This window comes from Typopeltis vanoorti, chromosome 9, assembly GCF_054136105.1.
Source record: "Typopeltis vanoorti isolate ZY-2024b chromosome 9, IOZ_Tvanoo_1.0, whole genome shotgun sequence".
In the NCBI taxonomy this organism is placed as follows: domain Eukaryota; kingdom Metazoa; phylum Arthropoda; class Arachnida; order Uropygi; family Thelyphonidae; genus Typopeltis; species Typopeltis vanoorti.
The window spans coordinates 12,178,263-12,194,535 of NC_143557.1; the positions used below are offsets into that span (position 1 = coordinate 12,178,263).

The window sequence follows — 16,273 nt, forward strand, 5'->3', positions numbered from 1 at the left end:
AGACAGAAGAAGACTGTCCAGCGTCAAAGAAGACAGAGTCAGTTCCATCAGCAGGAAAGGTCATGCCATCGATGTTTTGGGATGCTAAAGACATTTTGTTTATTATCTTGAAAAGGGTAAAACAATTGCCAGGGAATATTATTCTGATCTTTTAACCAGACAAGAGACGAAAATATTCACAAGAAAAGACCTAGTTTGTAGAATAAAAAAATCATCTCTCATCAGGACAATGCACCTGCCCACAAAGGTGTTTTGGCAATGGGAAAATTAAGGGATCTGCACTATGAATTGTTGGAACAGCTACCCTATTCCCCATATTTGGCTCCCTCTTACTTCTATCTCTTCCCAAAACTAAAACTCTTCCTCGCTGGTCAGCATTTTTCTTCGAATCAAGAAGTGATTCAGCTGTTGAGGGATATTTTGCAGATCTTACTGAGAACCACTACATCGATGGGATAATGGTAGTGGAGCATCGCTGGAATAAATGTATTAGTTTTAAGGGAGATTATGTTAAAAAATAAAAATAATTTTGAAATTATAAATTTGTTTTTTCATTGTTAGGCTGAGAACTTTTTAGATCACCCTCATAATATAGTGCCAAACTTCAGGAAATGAATCCTCAAGTGATTAAAAAAAGAAAAAAGATAAATAAGTGTATGTATATGTATATATATATATATATATATATATATACATACCTCAACGTGGATCTCAATCTAAACTGAGCATATATATATATATATATATATAGACGTGTGCAGGCAGTGAAGGATTTGGTTATTTTATCATTTAAGCTGAACTGCAGCACAGTTTGACTATGCACATATTGTGGTCTGGTTCTAAAATTCTGATTGCTTGTAAGTAGTTTTTTTCTTTCTTTCTTGAGAAGAAGAAGGCACAACAGAACATTAATTAGAAAAGTGGGTCTACCTGTTATGACATAATATTCAATAACACAAATTTTTTGGCATATTTTCTTTTCATTCTCACAGTTACTGAAAAGAGTATAACCATGTATAGCTGCAATGCAAGTAAATTACTGTACCATTTATGCAGATGACAAATGTCCATTTATGCAAATGCAAATAAATGAGTAATGCATTCTTCAGTTACACAGGTAACTGAAGAATGCATTACTTCTTTGCAAGTGAGCAGATGTGTTAAAGCACAATGTTACAATTACCGAATGAATGTGCACTTCTCATGAAATTGTAATTGTTTAACAAAAAAACAGCTGTCTTGATAGCATTGCGCAAGTTCAGAACATTAAAAGGAAAAACAGGTCCTATGAATGCAAATAGTTTATGCAAAAAGGTCAGGAAATTTGAAGAGACAGGTTCCTTAGATTCGAACCTGGCCTCGGACAGAAGCCCATCGCATGGCAGAGAGTGGAGGAAGTAGCCACAGTAATAGAGAAAGAAAGAATGACAAATGTCGTAGGAAGCAGCAGTGCATGACATATTGCATGGTCTTTAGGCAAAACCTGTAAGTATGATTCACATTGCACAAGTTCAGAACATTAAAAGGAAAAACAGGTCCTATGAATGCAAATAGTTTATGCAAAAAGGTCAGGAAATTTGAAGAGACAGGTTCCTTAGATTCGAACCTGGCCGCAAACAGAAGCCCATCGCATGGCAGAGAGTGGAGGAAGTAGCCACAGTAATAGAGAAAGAAAGGATGACAAATGTCGTAGGAAGCAGCAGTGCATGACATATTGCATGGTCTTTAGGCAAAACCTGTAAGTATGATTCACAGAGTCGTAAGGCAAATTCTGAGCTGTTATCATTACAAGATTTTCTATGTTAAGCAATTGGTTAATCCTGACTAAGGTACACGAGAAACATTTGCTCTGCAGTTTGTTGCTCAGGCAGAACTGGACAATGCCTGGTCATGGAACATTCTCTGGACTAACAAAACTCACATCCATGTGGATGGTGCTGTGAATATGCACAACTGCAAACTTACATGTACAACAGATTCTGCTTCATTTTCAGAAGGTTACCATTTGATGTAGTTTTACAGAAAAATCGTTATCAGACCTTTCTTTTTTGAGGAGCTCAGTCCTGCTGGTCTCGTTATCTGCATTATTAATGGCCAGCGATATGCACCCGTCTTAACCAATCAGTACATTTTCTTAAACTTTATACCTTAGAAAACTTAGCAGTTCAAGAAGTAGTTATAATACTACAACTTTGAGTAACATTAAGGTGGCGCCACGGGATGAACTAGAGTTCGAAAAAGCCCTCGATTTACTGCATAATGTTGCCAACATAAGTGGTAATCTAAGAAATGATTTTAAAAAGGATATACTTACTGCAGTGAGCAAACTAACGAAGGTATTCAATAAAATAAAAAATGGAACTAAAGTATAATAGAACTGCAGACTACTACGAACAACCATTGTTTGTGCTCTTTTAACGAGAGCAAAAACAATAGAAGTAAATATTTGGAAGAGTTCTTAGCATCAAATTCCCTACACATACTAAACGATAACTCTCCATCACTTAAAAATACCAGAGGAAGTAGCTTCATTGATTTGACGATAGCAAACAATAATATTTTACCCCGAGTTTCTGAATGGAGATGCGAAGAAGAGCGAAACTGTTCTGATCATAACATATTAAGTTTCATTATCAGTAACAAAAATTTAAATGGAATACCCAATACAAACCATCACATTAACGTCAAGTGCTTCACCAATAAAACCAATCTAGAGATATTTGTAAAAGCATTAAAAAGAGAATTTTTATGCCTAATCTCAGAACATCACTTTAATGGGATCAGCAGACAATAGTTCAGCTTAGACAAGAATCTAGCCATCTGGGCATCAGTACAAGCCGATACAGACTTCCTTGCTTCTGCACTTTTGCTTTCATCAGGTCTGAAAAAGTCCAGTGGTCAAATGCTCAGAACAACCAAGAAGCTAAACATCGATGGAAGAAAATCAATGCCTTGGTGGAACGACGAACTAACACTCTTAGGAAAACGTGTTAATGCACTCAGATGACTATATCAAAGAACATACAATAACAAGATTTAAGACAGAACTACTATAATGCCAAATACTGCTATCAGTCCAAAATTACAAAGAAGAAAACAGAATCATGGAAAAAATTTTGTACTGTTTCAAATGTATCGAATCCTTGGAATTGCATATATAAATTAGCAGCAAGCAAGAATAAGACAACACCTATATTTTTAACTATTAAGAAAACAGACGGCACCTACACTAAAAACTTAACAAAAACTGCAGATATTAAGATAAACAAGTTTATTCCCGATGACGATGAATCAACAGATGAAGAAATCCATGAAACTTACAAAGAATGAAAACAGACATACAATTAATGAAATTGAGTCAATCTTAAGATCAATGGATCCAAGAAAAACTCCTGGAGAGGATGGAATAAATAGTAATATATTCCTAAGGGTGTCTATCAAATTCCCCGAATTCATAACAACATTTTACAATGAATGGTTAAAACAAGGGCGATTTACTTTAGTATGGAAACGCTCTAATATTATCCCCATAATCAAAATAGGAAAAGAAGCATCTGACAAAATTAGCAAAGAGAGGCCAATCAGTCTCATAAACGTTGCATAATAATGCACTGACTACTCAAGAAATCTATTAAGCAGCAATCAATATGCAAATAGACCTCAATCAAGCACAGTAAACACAATTATGGAGGTTAAAAGAGTTCACAGAAGACAGTCTACAGTAAAAAAAAAAAAAAAAAAGACGTCCAATATGGACATCTTGAACTGTCCTTACCACTGAACTTGAACATATTCACATCTTCTTAGCTAATGGTTACAACAATCCGTACCATCTAGAATTGGTAAATAATGGCATGATGCCTACAATATAAGGATGATTTTTAAATAAATTTCATAGCAGAATCATGAAACTGTTATTTCTGCATCTACAGAGTAGTGTTAAGGTGATGCAGTTATGCTCATTCGTTTGTGTGTTGTCAATGGCCACTTTTACTGTTGTAAAAGTGGCCATAGAGAATACACATGCTGAAATAGACAATACACATGATCGTATGCTGAAATGTCACTGCTGCCCACACTCATGGTACTAAAAACTCAAAAAATGACAGCATTTTCAGTGCCACATTTATCATGAGTTCATCATCATCAAATTCCTGCCATGTATCCTCAAGGGGGTATACAGGATATGATAGTACTACATGAAAAAAATTACATCATTACTAACTTCCTATCTACAATTTTCCTCCAAATCAGTCTGTTACTTGTCAAGACTCCAACATTATCAGATCTTATATTTCTATCGTCTAAGGCACTTTGTATGGTATCAATCCACCTATATCTTGGTCTTCCTCTGGGTTGTTTTCCTGCCAACCTGGCAGAGAACACGTGTTTTGCTAATCTTTCTTCGCCCATTCTGTTTAAATGACCATACCACCTGAGATTAGCTCTACTAATGCATTCCTGGATGCATTAGTAGAGCTAATCTCATCTTCAAATTAAAAACGAGGATTGCCATCCTCGTTTTTAATTTGACTTTGCCATTGATGCCATCTGTTCACACCTATAATCTTTCTCAGGACTCTCATATCTGCGGTCTCTAGTCTTTGGTCAGTGTTTTACTTCTGACCCAGCTCTCAGATCCATAAGTTAAAACTGGTTTGAACACTGTCTTGTATACAGCTAATTTAGTGTTCCGACTAATTTCTCTCTTATTCCATATGAATTTATTCAATTGACCTCCCACCATACCAGCTTTGCTGATTCTGTTGTCTATTTCTATATTTAATTTACCATCTTCAGTAAAAATCGTGCCTAAGTAGCTGAAATGTTTCACTTGTTCCACAGGTTCTCCATTCACAACACAGTTGACATTTTCAACGATTCTGCCTATTTTCATTGTCTTTGTCTTTTTATTGCTGACCTTCATACCATATCTATTAAAACAACTATTCAATTCAGTCAGAGAATCTTGTAGACTTGTAGCGGATTTATTCGGAAGTATAACATCATCCGCATAAAGCAAAGAGCTGACGTTAACATCTCCAATTTTGATATCAGGTTTAATACCACTTTCCTTCATAATGTGATCCATATAGATAATGAATAACAGAGGGAATAATGTGCATCCTTGTCTCACACCAGATTTAACATTAAACCATCTTACTCTACTTCCTTCAATTCTAACTGCTGACTTACAACTCAAATAAAGACTAAGTATTGCTTGATATAATGCCCCCATCGACACCATATAACTGCAGCGTATTGAATAGCTTCTCTCTTGGCACCTTGTCATATGCCTTTTCCAAATCGACAAAACTTAAATACAGATCTTTGTTATATTCCCATGCTTTCTCGACTATTTGTCGTAAAGTGAAGATCTGATCCTGACAGCCTCTATTTGGCCTAAATCCAGCTTGTTCTTCACCAAACTTTTCTTCCACAATTCTTCTCAACCGTTTCTCAAGTATACTTGCATAGATCTTCCCAGGAACGCTCAGTAGGGAAATACCTCTGTAATTCTCACATTCAGTTTTATTTCCCTTTTTATATATGGGTACCATGAGAACTCTACTCCAATCATTGGGAATTCGTCCCTGTGTCCAGGCTTTCTGAACTATGCAGTGCAGCCACTGTAAGACTCTTATACCACCATACTTCAGCATTTCTGGTCGAATATCATCTACTCCTGCTGCCTTTCCACATTTCAAGCATTTGATGGCTTTTTCTACTTCAAGTATAGATATGTTTTCCTGACTACATGCCTGGTCAGTGTTTTTTACCACTGTGCTGTCATCACTGCTTGTTTCATTTAGCAAATTTTCGAAGTTATTACTCCATACTTCAAGGATATCTTTTTCTCCTGTTTTCATGTCACCTTTATCATCTGTAATTCCTTTTACAGCACTCTTTCCTCCATTCCTAAGCTTCTTCAACAACCTCCAGAATATTTTGCCACCTTCTTGATATTTATTTTCTATATTCTTGCCAAAGTCCTCCCATGACTTTTGTTTAGCTAGTTTTACACAGTGTTTATCTTTCTTGCATTTGTCTCTATATTCTCTAAGAGCACAAGCAGACTTATTTGACAGGAACTTTTGCTTTCTTCCCTGATATGCTTTCTTCTTTTCCTTCACTGCCTCTTTAACTTCCTGTGTCCACCAGGGAGTTCTGATTTTTTTATCCTTGCAGACAACCTCACCACATGCCTCTCTGGCAGAATCAATCAATGTTTTCTTCTTGAGTTTGCCACTGAATCTCCAAGGTTTGGTTCTTGTTCTCAAACTCTTTCATTTTTTCTTCAATAATCTTTGTGTATTTTAGTCTACAGTCCACATCTGAGAGCTGCTCAACTTTTATTCGCTTTAAAACTTTCTTACATGTTATTCTTTTCAATATGAAATTCAATTTTATCCTGCTCAAGACTAAATAGTGATCACTTCCAATTTCAAATTCTCTGTACACTCTGGTGTCCTGCACCAAGGAGAAAACATCACTATCAACAATAACATAGTCAATGAGACTTTTCTTATTCCTAGCCTCATGAGTTCATGCAGGTGAAAATTTGTGAGATATATATATATATATATATATTTTTTTTTTACAATTACCAGCAGGTACACATCATGTCACAACAGGTAAAGAAAGGAAAGTTCACCCCGAATGATGAAATTTTTAATGAATAATAGTGTAGATTATTCTTTTACTGAATTAAATAGCAAACTTTTGTGCTTATTATGCAATGACATTACATTAATATAAACAATAATATTCTATATTTTGTTAAATACAATATTTTGGAAATTTTGTTTTCTATCTTATATATTAGCACGAATCCTCTCAATTTTACCTCATAGCCAGCAAAGCTGAAAATGTTTTCTAACTGGCCCTTCTCAGAAAAAGAAAAAGTTTGCAGACCTTTGATCTACCCTCAAAGGATGAGCAGACCAAAGATAAGAAAGCTGTTATTGGCTTCTGGTTCTGTTGAGTTTTGAATTTGATTCTTGGATGAATAGAATTAATTCTTTAAAGTACATTTAAATCTGGCAAGCTGACAAAATGGAATCATATAAACAGTTGGGGAGTGAAGACATTCACAAGATATGCTACTAAAATCATTTCATGCAAAACTGTGGGTAAGAGAGAATCCAATCTCAATAGAAGGTTAATTTGTTCATAATAAAGTTTCTCTAAGATGAAAACAACTATCATTAAGAACAAAATTAAATAATTTCGCATCAGTAGGAAAATCTTTCTGTAAAAATTCTAACAAATCTGTCAGTGTTAGTGAATAATAAAATGCATCAAAGCAGACTAAATAACTGGTGGGCAATAAAATGGTAATGAAATTCTGTTTATGAAATATTTATAATTTTTTATGTAGAAAGAAGAATTATATATGAAGGCTGAAAGTGCTACAGACATTGGCTAGCTTATACAGAAAACTGCCTAGAGGAACCACTACTGTTCTAAGCAGATACAGTGGTACCCTGGATTGAGAGTAACTTGGTCTGCGAGTGCTTTGCAAGACGAGCAAAAATTTTTAATAAATTTTAACTTGATAAACGAGCGACGTCTTGCAATACGAGTACTGTATTACCTATATGCTTTGTCTGCCGAGCATCACGTGATCACAAGTCACTCGGGATTGTGGGTAATCGTCTCTGCGCAGTCTCAGTCGGCATACCTCATTCGTGCTAGTGTTGTGACCACGTGTGTGTGTGTGTGTGTAAAGCATTTTTTTATTTTGTGTCCAAATGTAGTGACTGTTGTTTATTAACTGTACTACAACAATGGCGCCAATGAAGAAATGGGTTGAAAGAAGTGGCATCCATAGTGTTCTGAGGCACGGAGAGGCTGCGAGTTCAGACGCAAAGGCAGCTGTGGCGTTCGTTGCCGAGTTTCAGAAGCTCATGGTTTCCGAGTGTTACCTGCTGCAGCAAATTTTTAATTGCGATGAGACAGACAACAGCGATTCCGTTAGTGACAATGAAAGTCATCCTACCCAATACAATTAATTGTATTTACTGTAATATGTAATTGTAATGTAATTAATAAATTTGATTACTTTATGTATTTTGAATTAATCATTTTTATATGAATATTTTTGGGTTTTGGAATGAATCATCCGAGTTTCTATTATTTCTTATGGGGAAATTCGCTTTGATATACGAGTGCATTGGATTACGAGCACGTTTCCAGAACGAATTATGCTCGCAAACCAAGGTACCACTGTATTTTATTTATGTACTTTGGTAAGTTCTAGCATAATGAACAGAGATCTTTTTTATTTCTTCTTTATCTCAGTTTAGGTCTTACATGTTAATTTGATATTATGCAGGGCAGCCATAAGAAAAATTACCATAAAGTAGAAGAATAGGTTTTCTAACATATTCTTTTTTATTTTGTGTTACTACAACATGCTCTTTATCATGAGTTCATGCAGGTGGAAATTTGGGAGTCTTAGTACTCTCACTCAAATGGAATGACATTTGAGTGAGACTTGTAATTGAAGGTGAAATGTACCACTTCAAAATCAGTTTCACTCGCAGCAGGATGAAAATATAAAAAAAAAAGAAAGGGAGCACGATGTAGTATTTTATTTAATTAGAAGCTTAATTTATGAACGTGAGTTCATAATTATAAAAAATTTCCTGCATTTCCTGTTTGATATTGTTTGTCATCCACTTTACACTAAATTGTGTCCTCTTCTTCACTCGTGGAATACAGTTTATTATTGTTGCTAACAAATATTCCTTCACAATTTCCCAAGCACTAATGATATCCTGGTCTTCCAATTCTGCCCTCCATGGAACTGCCCATAGTTGATACCTAAGACTATTATAATGACCTGCCTTATAATTCCACATACGTTCCCTTTCCTTTTGATACACCTGAATGTCTATTCATCTTCCAAGTTAAAACCGCATGGTCACACTCTCCAACTGGTGGGGGAGGGCGTGTCATTTCACTTATTATCAGCCCTTCTGATGCTATGACCAAATCCAAAGCTCTTGAACGTCTTGTTCCCTCTACTACATGTTGCCTAAGACATTTGTCCCTTAAGAATTCTAAAAATTACATTCCCTTATTGCTACATGCATTTTCCTCTTCCAAGCTTATACTGCTTTAGTTAAAATCTCCCATAACAATCATTCTTCTTGCAGTTGCCAAGTTCAACTGCCTAAACATCTCCTTCTCTCCACCCCTTGGTTTGCAGCACTAAATATCCTGCCTTGGCCACATCTACCTCACACCATATGCATTCAAAACCATTAGTACTACTGCCCTCCAAACTCTCCACTCTTAGAGGACATAAGTCATCACTTATCATAAGCAATACTCCAACACCACATTTTCCTTTTCTATCCTGCCAAAAAATGCTGTACCCTGCTACTTCAATTCCTGTTATTATATCATCCTCCGTCAACCACGTCTCAGAGATCCCAATAATCTTTGGCCAGGCTGATGCTATCAGCGCCACCAATTCACCTCCTTTGTTTCAGATACTCCAGGCATTAGTATAAAGCATAAAAATGTCACTGCTTCTATACCTAGCATTGTCCCCTCCAAACCTCACTGTTACCCGATGTCATCCCCATTCCTGCTACCATCCACCTTGGGAATTTTAGTTTCTCTGCATTCACATACTGACTCATTCAGAAAACAGCAATCTCTCCAGATGCCTTGTCCTTCTTCATTCAAATACATGCAGTCTCTCACATACAGTTCCCTTCTGTCCTCAAATGCCCTCCAAGCATCCACATATTCCAATCCTCTCTTCTAACACGTTCCGGCTATTATGCTAATCAGCTCATCACTATCATACCTGGGCAACGCGCGCACACACACAATCTTTCCTCTCTGCGATTTCTTCTGCACAACCTCAAGCAAGAATCTCAGATCTCTCGCCACCCGATTTACATTGCCTCTCAAGTCATTCGTCCCCACCATCACAATCATTTCATCCATCCTTTCACCCTCCCCCCTCTTAATTGCCATAGGCACATTATCTATCATCCCTCCAGGCAAACACACTTCTGGCATCCTATCTTGCACACCACAGATCATCGAGTCTCCATACATCACACCTCTTACAACTCTGTTCCTTGATTGCTCACCTGCAATTAAGAGAAAAATTAGTTGGAACACTAAATCAGCTGTATACAAGACAGTGTTCAAACCAGTTTTAACTTATGGATCTGAGAGCCGGATCAGAAGTAACACTTGACCAAAGACCGCAGATACGAGAGTCCTGAGAAAGATTAGAGGCATGAACAGATGGCATCAATGGCAAAATCATATTAAAAATGAGGATATTAGGAAAGAACTTGGAATTGTCTCTGACTCTGTGTTAGGTCTCATACCAGTTATTAGTTTTTCTAGACTCCTGATACCAAACGCATTCAGGTGGAGGCCGTCCCTGTTATACAAATCCAATCTTCCCTCAAACTCATTCCACACATCTAAAAACTCACATCCATTCCTTTGACATAGCCTATTCATTGAATCGATTGCCATCATAACCCTTCTTATTAATTCATTTTTATCATATCAAGGTAAAATACTGATGATTTTCACTTTCTCACTCTTCCAACAACTTATACTTTTTACTTTATGAATTGCTTCTTCCTTTGTATTCTTAATTTTGGCTCCAGGAAAACTCACTCTTCAATAGCATGTTTTATTATAGAGTTCCCCATACCAAATAACATCTTTCTATTTTACAAACATTATCACTTACCTGATTTCCATTACTTTCTGACTTACCTGTTTCCATGCTTTGTTGTTTCTTATTTTGCTGAATAATTTTCTTTTTCTCCCTATGCTCATTTAAATTCTTTGCAACTTTTTGTAATTCCTGTAAAAATTAAAGAAGGTCATCAGAAGGTCTCTCTGATGACCTTCTTTAATTTTGCTATTTTGGAGGTTAATTCATTTTCATTAACCTCCTCTGCAACTCCAATTAACTAGTTAGTGGGGCTAGACTTCTTGCTCTTGCCTGAGGTGAGAACAAATTATTATTGTTATGATGAACTCACACATGAAAAGCCACAAGACCTACAACACAGCAGTGACAGGCACGAGTCAATGCTTATGGAGAAAGAAGAAATCTATTGATATGTTTCTTAAACAGCTGAAGATTGTATTTGGTGAGAAAAACAGTATGGGGGTGAGGTGGGACTCTTTTTCTTCCATCCATCATCTGATGAGAAGATTGGCCAGTACCAATCCTTCATTCTTTTGCACATGTACGAACTAGAACAGCCAGGCCAACACCCATATACTATTCAAATCCAAGCATACTGAACAATAGTAGTGGCCAATTCAGAGGTGTTGTGCCCATGAAAAGTAGCTACAGAAAATACATGCTGTAGAAACAGCGCACCTATGGGATACTGACTGAAGGGAATCTGTGTGGGAAGAGTAACATATTAAGTGGATAGCTCTCTTCTGTATATCAAGAATTTTTAGGGATATTTTAGGTGCACCACTCAAATGTAGGAAGAACATTCCAAGGTTGGTCAGATCTGAGACTTATAAAATGTTAGCAGTTGACCAAAAGAGAAGTAATATTTTCAACAGAAAATAACACGAAGCTTTTTTTAGAGGCTGAGGAGGCCATGTACTAGGATAAATGTGCATATGCAGTCAGCACAAGAAGAGAAAGCTCATCTTGAAAAATGTTAAGTCACTGGTTGTGGAAGATCATGGGGTGTTTATCATTTGAGTATTATATGGTTTATCAAATAAGGAAGAGTACTGTTATAGGCAAAACTGAATTAGATTTTAAGTCAGATGGGGAGAGAGTTCATGCTGTACAGGAGGAAGAGGGTGGATGAGGGTACAGAATCCTGAGGTAATCCAGCATTGATAGGGATATCTGAAAAGAGGAAGCTATCCAACATGACACACAATTAATGACCAGTCAGAGAGCTGGCAATCCAATCACAAATACAGGAGGCAGTCATAAGATAGTAGCTTGTGCAGGGAACCTCTCAAATGCATGACAATATCAAGTGCCTTTGAAATATAAAGAACAACATCGGTTTCTCCAAATCTTTCCATTACCAGTGTCCAAAGGTAGATGGGATTAATGAAGAGATCAGCTGCAGAATAAGAATGGCAGAACCCATATTGGTGATTGCTAATTAACTGATGTGTCTGCAGGTAGTAAAGAAGCTAGTTGCTGATAACTATTTCCATCATATTTAAAAGTACTGTAGCCAAATGAATATGATACAGTATGGGTGAAAATTCTGGGGAACAAGTTTTGAGCAAAAATGGTGAAATAGCAGGAGGAGTATCAGGATTAATCAGGATTTTCCTGATGTCCCTCAGGTGTAAGTCCAGAGGTGTCATGCAGTGGGCAGTGCAGTAAATGATATGCATCATTATTCATTAAAGTCATAAAAAACATTTTCAAAAAAGATTACTTCTGAAACTTTAAGATACTTATTCTTTCACTTTCTTTTTGTTCATTCTGCTCTCTTCATTTTAGTAATAATTTTATTAAAAATAATGCTTATTTCATAATCAGATTATTAAAATAAATAAATCTGAGCATAAAAAAAATAACGGGTACAGAATATATTTATTTCACATGTGAAATATCCTTACGATGAATGAGAAAAAATGAATATAATTTCTGTCGGTATGTATGTGTAATAAATAATTTTTCATTCTAATTTCAAAGTTAAATTTTAGTATTTTAATTAGGCTGAAAGTATGTGTGAGTTTTTTTTACCTTGTACACAACATGCATGTCATTAATAATTTTTTTTTTTTAAAAAAAAAGCACTACACTCACCTCGATGAATAATATTTAGTTTCTCTTTTAAGTAATTGAGAGCTTTAACAGTCTGAAAAAGACAATTTAGAGCATTTAGAAATCTTTTTGGCTTGCTGAAAATTCAACTGAAGAATTTACACATAGTCTCGTTCTTATTCAATGGTTACTTCTGCAAAAACATTTTGCAATGATGACATCATCAGTGCAAAAGTTTGTTATGCAGTGGATTTTTCAATTTCTGGTAATGCATGCAAAAAATAAATACCATACATAGAATTTAATCATGGTAAGTAATCCTAAAGGATTCTGCACATAAATATAATCTGATTTAAATATCTACAGGCAAATGCAAATCATGAGAAGCCCCCCCCCCCTCCATTTATCATTATAGGTTAATAAGAGATCAAATTCTTCTTAACCTATAATGATAATGCATTAGTGGTGCTCTAATCAGTATTTGAAAGAAGGGCTTAGGTTTGTTATTAACAAATTATGACTAAGCTTCTGGAGTACTGGAGTACCACATTCTGTAAGAATTCAGCTGTGTGCATGAGTCATACCACACCTAAATTATTACAATAAAGAAAGGGCTGGGATGAGTGCTGTGTTCTCTAGTTCACAAAGAGAATACAACTTACCTCTAAAAATATCATGTGCCATCTTTCTGAAACAGGCTAAGTAGCAGTGACAATATGCATATAAAATAAATTTGCACACAACATGATTTGGATGATATATAAAAAACTTTCCAAATAGAGAATGGAGAAGGAGAGAACAAAGAAAGAAGTGAGTCAGGGGGGGGGGGGGACAACTGAAAGAGGATAGAAGCCTAAACCTGAGACACAGGCCTAGCAGAGCAATAGGTCTAGAATCAGGGTTAGAAGTGATGTGTCATGTGTAATTCCTGGTGAAATGAGCAACATGACAATACAATGTGGCAAGTGAACAGGAAAAATAAAAGGTAGAGCAAAACTTCAGCATGAAGATTTTTTCATGCTGATTAAAGGTCCAGCATCATATAAGTGCACTCTTCTGCTCCACATGTGGGAAAAATATTAACATATTAAAAAACATAAATGAAATAAGACATTAAACTGGATCATACAGACATTATGGTGAGTTTGGATGTCACAAGAGAACACATATTAATTTTAAAAGCTATTTTTTGACCTGATACTATCAAACTCTTCAAACATTGTATAGAGAACAATTTCTTCAAGTTTCAAGACCTATATTAAGAAAAGACAGAAGGCCTAGCCATGGGCACATCCATTTCACCACACATAGTAAATGTGTATGTGGAGGCATGTAAGCAGTCGTCAATATATATCACACTAAACTGAGGCCGGATCTTAGGTATGCTGATGACCACATTATCATTTGGCCAGGCTTGGAAGAAACCAAGCTTATGATTTTTCCAACATTAAACCAGAAAGTCCAATTTACATGATAAGTAGAGAAGACAGATCTCTTTCCTTCCTTCCTAATGTTCTCATATCTATAGAAAATCATGGCAATCTCTCATCTGAAGTCTATAGGAAAAAAAAAAAATCTGATGAAAAATACAGGACAATATCTACATGCTGCATCACATGACCATCTGGTGCATAAAAAAGATCATAGAAACTCTCAAAGACAGGACCATTACAATATCCAGTCATGATAATAAAAAAGAAAAAGAAATATCTTAAAGATATCCTCAAAAAAAATGGATACAACCTCAGATTTAGCAACAGCTTCTTAACCCTGCGGAGGTCGCAGCTGATCTGATAGATATATGCAAATTGTTTAATATAAATATTCTTACACATATTCAGCGTATAGCTTGGAGGTCACGACTAGCTGCACGTGTGTATGTTATGAGTGATATTCTGCACTGTTTTTTGCTGTCCGTTTGTTTTAACACGTGTTATGTAAAGGTTTGTGATATTTGACAGTAAATTGTATCTGAGAGATACCATGAACGCTGATGTCAGTATAGTATTGGTTTAGTTGTTTTTTTTTAATTTTTTTTTATATGTATTTACCATTGAAAATGGTTGGAAAAATATATTGATTAGATAATCCATTAGATGTTGAAGAGATTCAGCGAATGTTACTTGAGTCTGATGATGAGAATGATAAGAGTCGAATGCGAAAGTGATATTTGATAGTAAATTGTATCCGAGAGATACCTCGAACTCCGATGTCAGTATAGTAATGGTTTAGTTGGGTTTTTTTCCCCTTTGTTTCTTGTTCAATAATTTCTAGATAGTAATTGAAAACAAATAAACCATCATGTATGATATTTGCAGTCTTTTTTTTTTTAAGTTTTACAGTATTTTAGCACATACTGGTAATGAATTTATCTCTTAGATACAAGTGACGTATGCTGCAATTTTTTGACCACGACCTCTGCAGGGTTAAATATATCATCACATATTCCAGAGCATAAACAAAGACAACTACAAAGGTGCTTTTTGTTTATCTTACATTAAAAATATTATGGATAAAATAGGGAAAGTTTTAAAACAACACAACTTAAAAGTTGCATTTCTACAACTAAAAAAAAAAAAAATCAAAGATTGATGAAACAACCTCACCCATGTCTTAAACGACCTGGAGTGTACAAAATCCTCAATATTTGTAACATTTGTTATGATGGATGGATTGATCTGGAGAAACCCATCAAAAAATATATACCAAGTCTATGGGGGGAAAAATTTTCATAAAAAAAGAACTGGCATTTCAAATCACCAAAGAAAATCATACCAAATAAACTGATAACTCAACAACTGCCATACACAGAATTCAACAGTATATAACTGACAACACAACAACCTGCCAAACACAGAATTCAACAGTGTGTAGATTTAATGAAGCAGGTGAAATAACATGATGTTGTACTCAGCGGAATAAAAATTCCAATCAACTATGGGCAGCATATACAAAAGACCTGCATATTAATGAATTAGGCCACAAGCACAAAGTTTCTCTTCATATTGTGTTGATTGTTATTCTTTCCTAACCTGGATTGTTATTGCCTAAATATAACATTCTATATTTACTGTTTAATAGGGTCTAATTATGTTAGGAAATTTTATCCCCATTTTTATATAGTTTTATATATATATATATATATTTTTTTTTTTTTTTGTACTTAAAAAAAAATTTTTTTTACACAGTCTGGAAAACCTGCTCTAGAAACCAAACATGGAACTTTTGCAAGCCACCAATGGGCAGGTTGGTGGACTTACACCAGGAGACAGAATTTGTCTTCCACCTAAAGACAATTACAAACATCCATGCTTACAGAGGGATTTGATCACACAGCATGTTGGATGGAAAGTGGGTACATTAACCACTCAGTCAACCAGGCCAGCATGTGTGGATAAGAAAGGGATTAAAAGCTAGACTGTATCCTCATAGAACCACAAGGGAGTGAAACAGTTTGCTTGTTTAAGTAGTAAGTGCATATAGTATGAAAGAGTTTAAGAAAAGGTA

At 35.5% G+C, this 16,273-nt stretch overlaps 1 protein-coding gene across 2 annotated transcripts in view; it reads right to left on the minus strand.

The window, feature by feature from the left end:
- The window catches only part of Mkk4 (dual specificity mitogen-activated protein kinase kinase 4), a 356,130-nt gene that overhangs the window by 95,490 nt on the left and 244,367 nt on the right, over positions 1 to 16,273 (minus strand). For both annotated transcript variants that reach the window (XM_090398396.1, XM_090398395.1), the window contains exon 7: positions 12,809 to 12,860. In XM_090398396.1, coding sequence (XP_090254522.1) covers positions 12,809 to 12,860 — 52 coding nt within the window. The remainder of the gene's footprint in view (positions 1 to 12,808; positions 12,861 to 16,273) is intronic.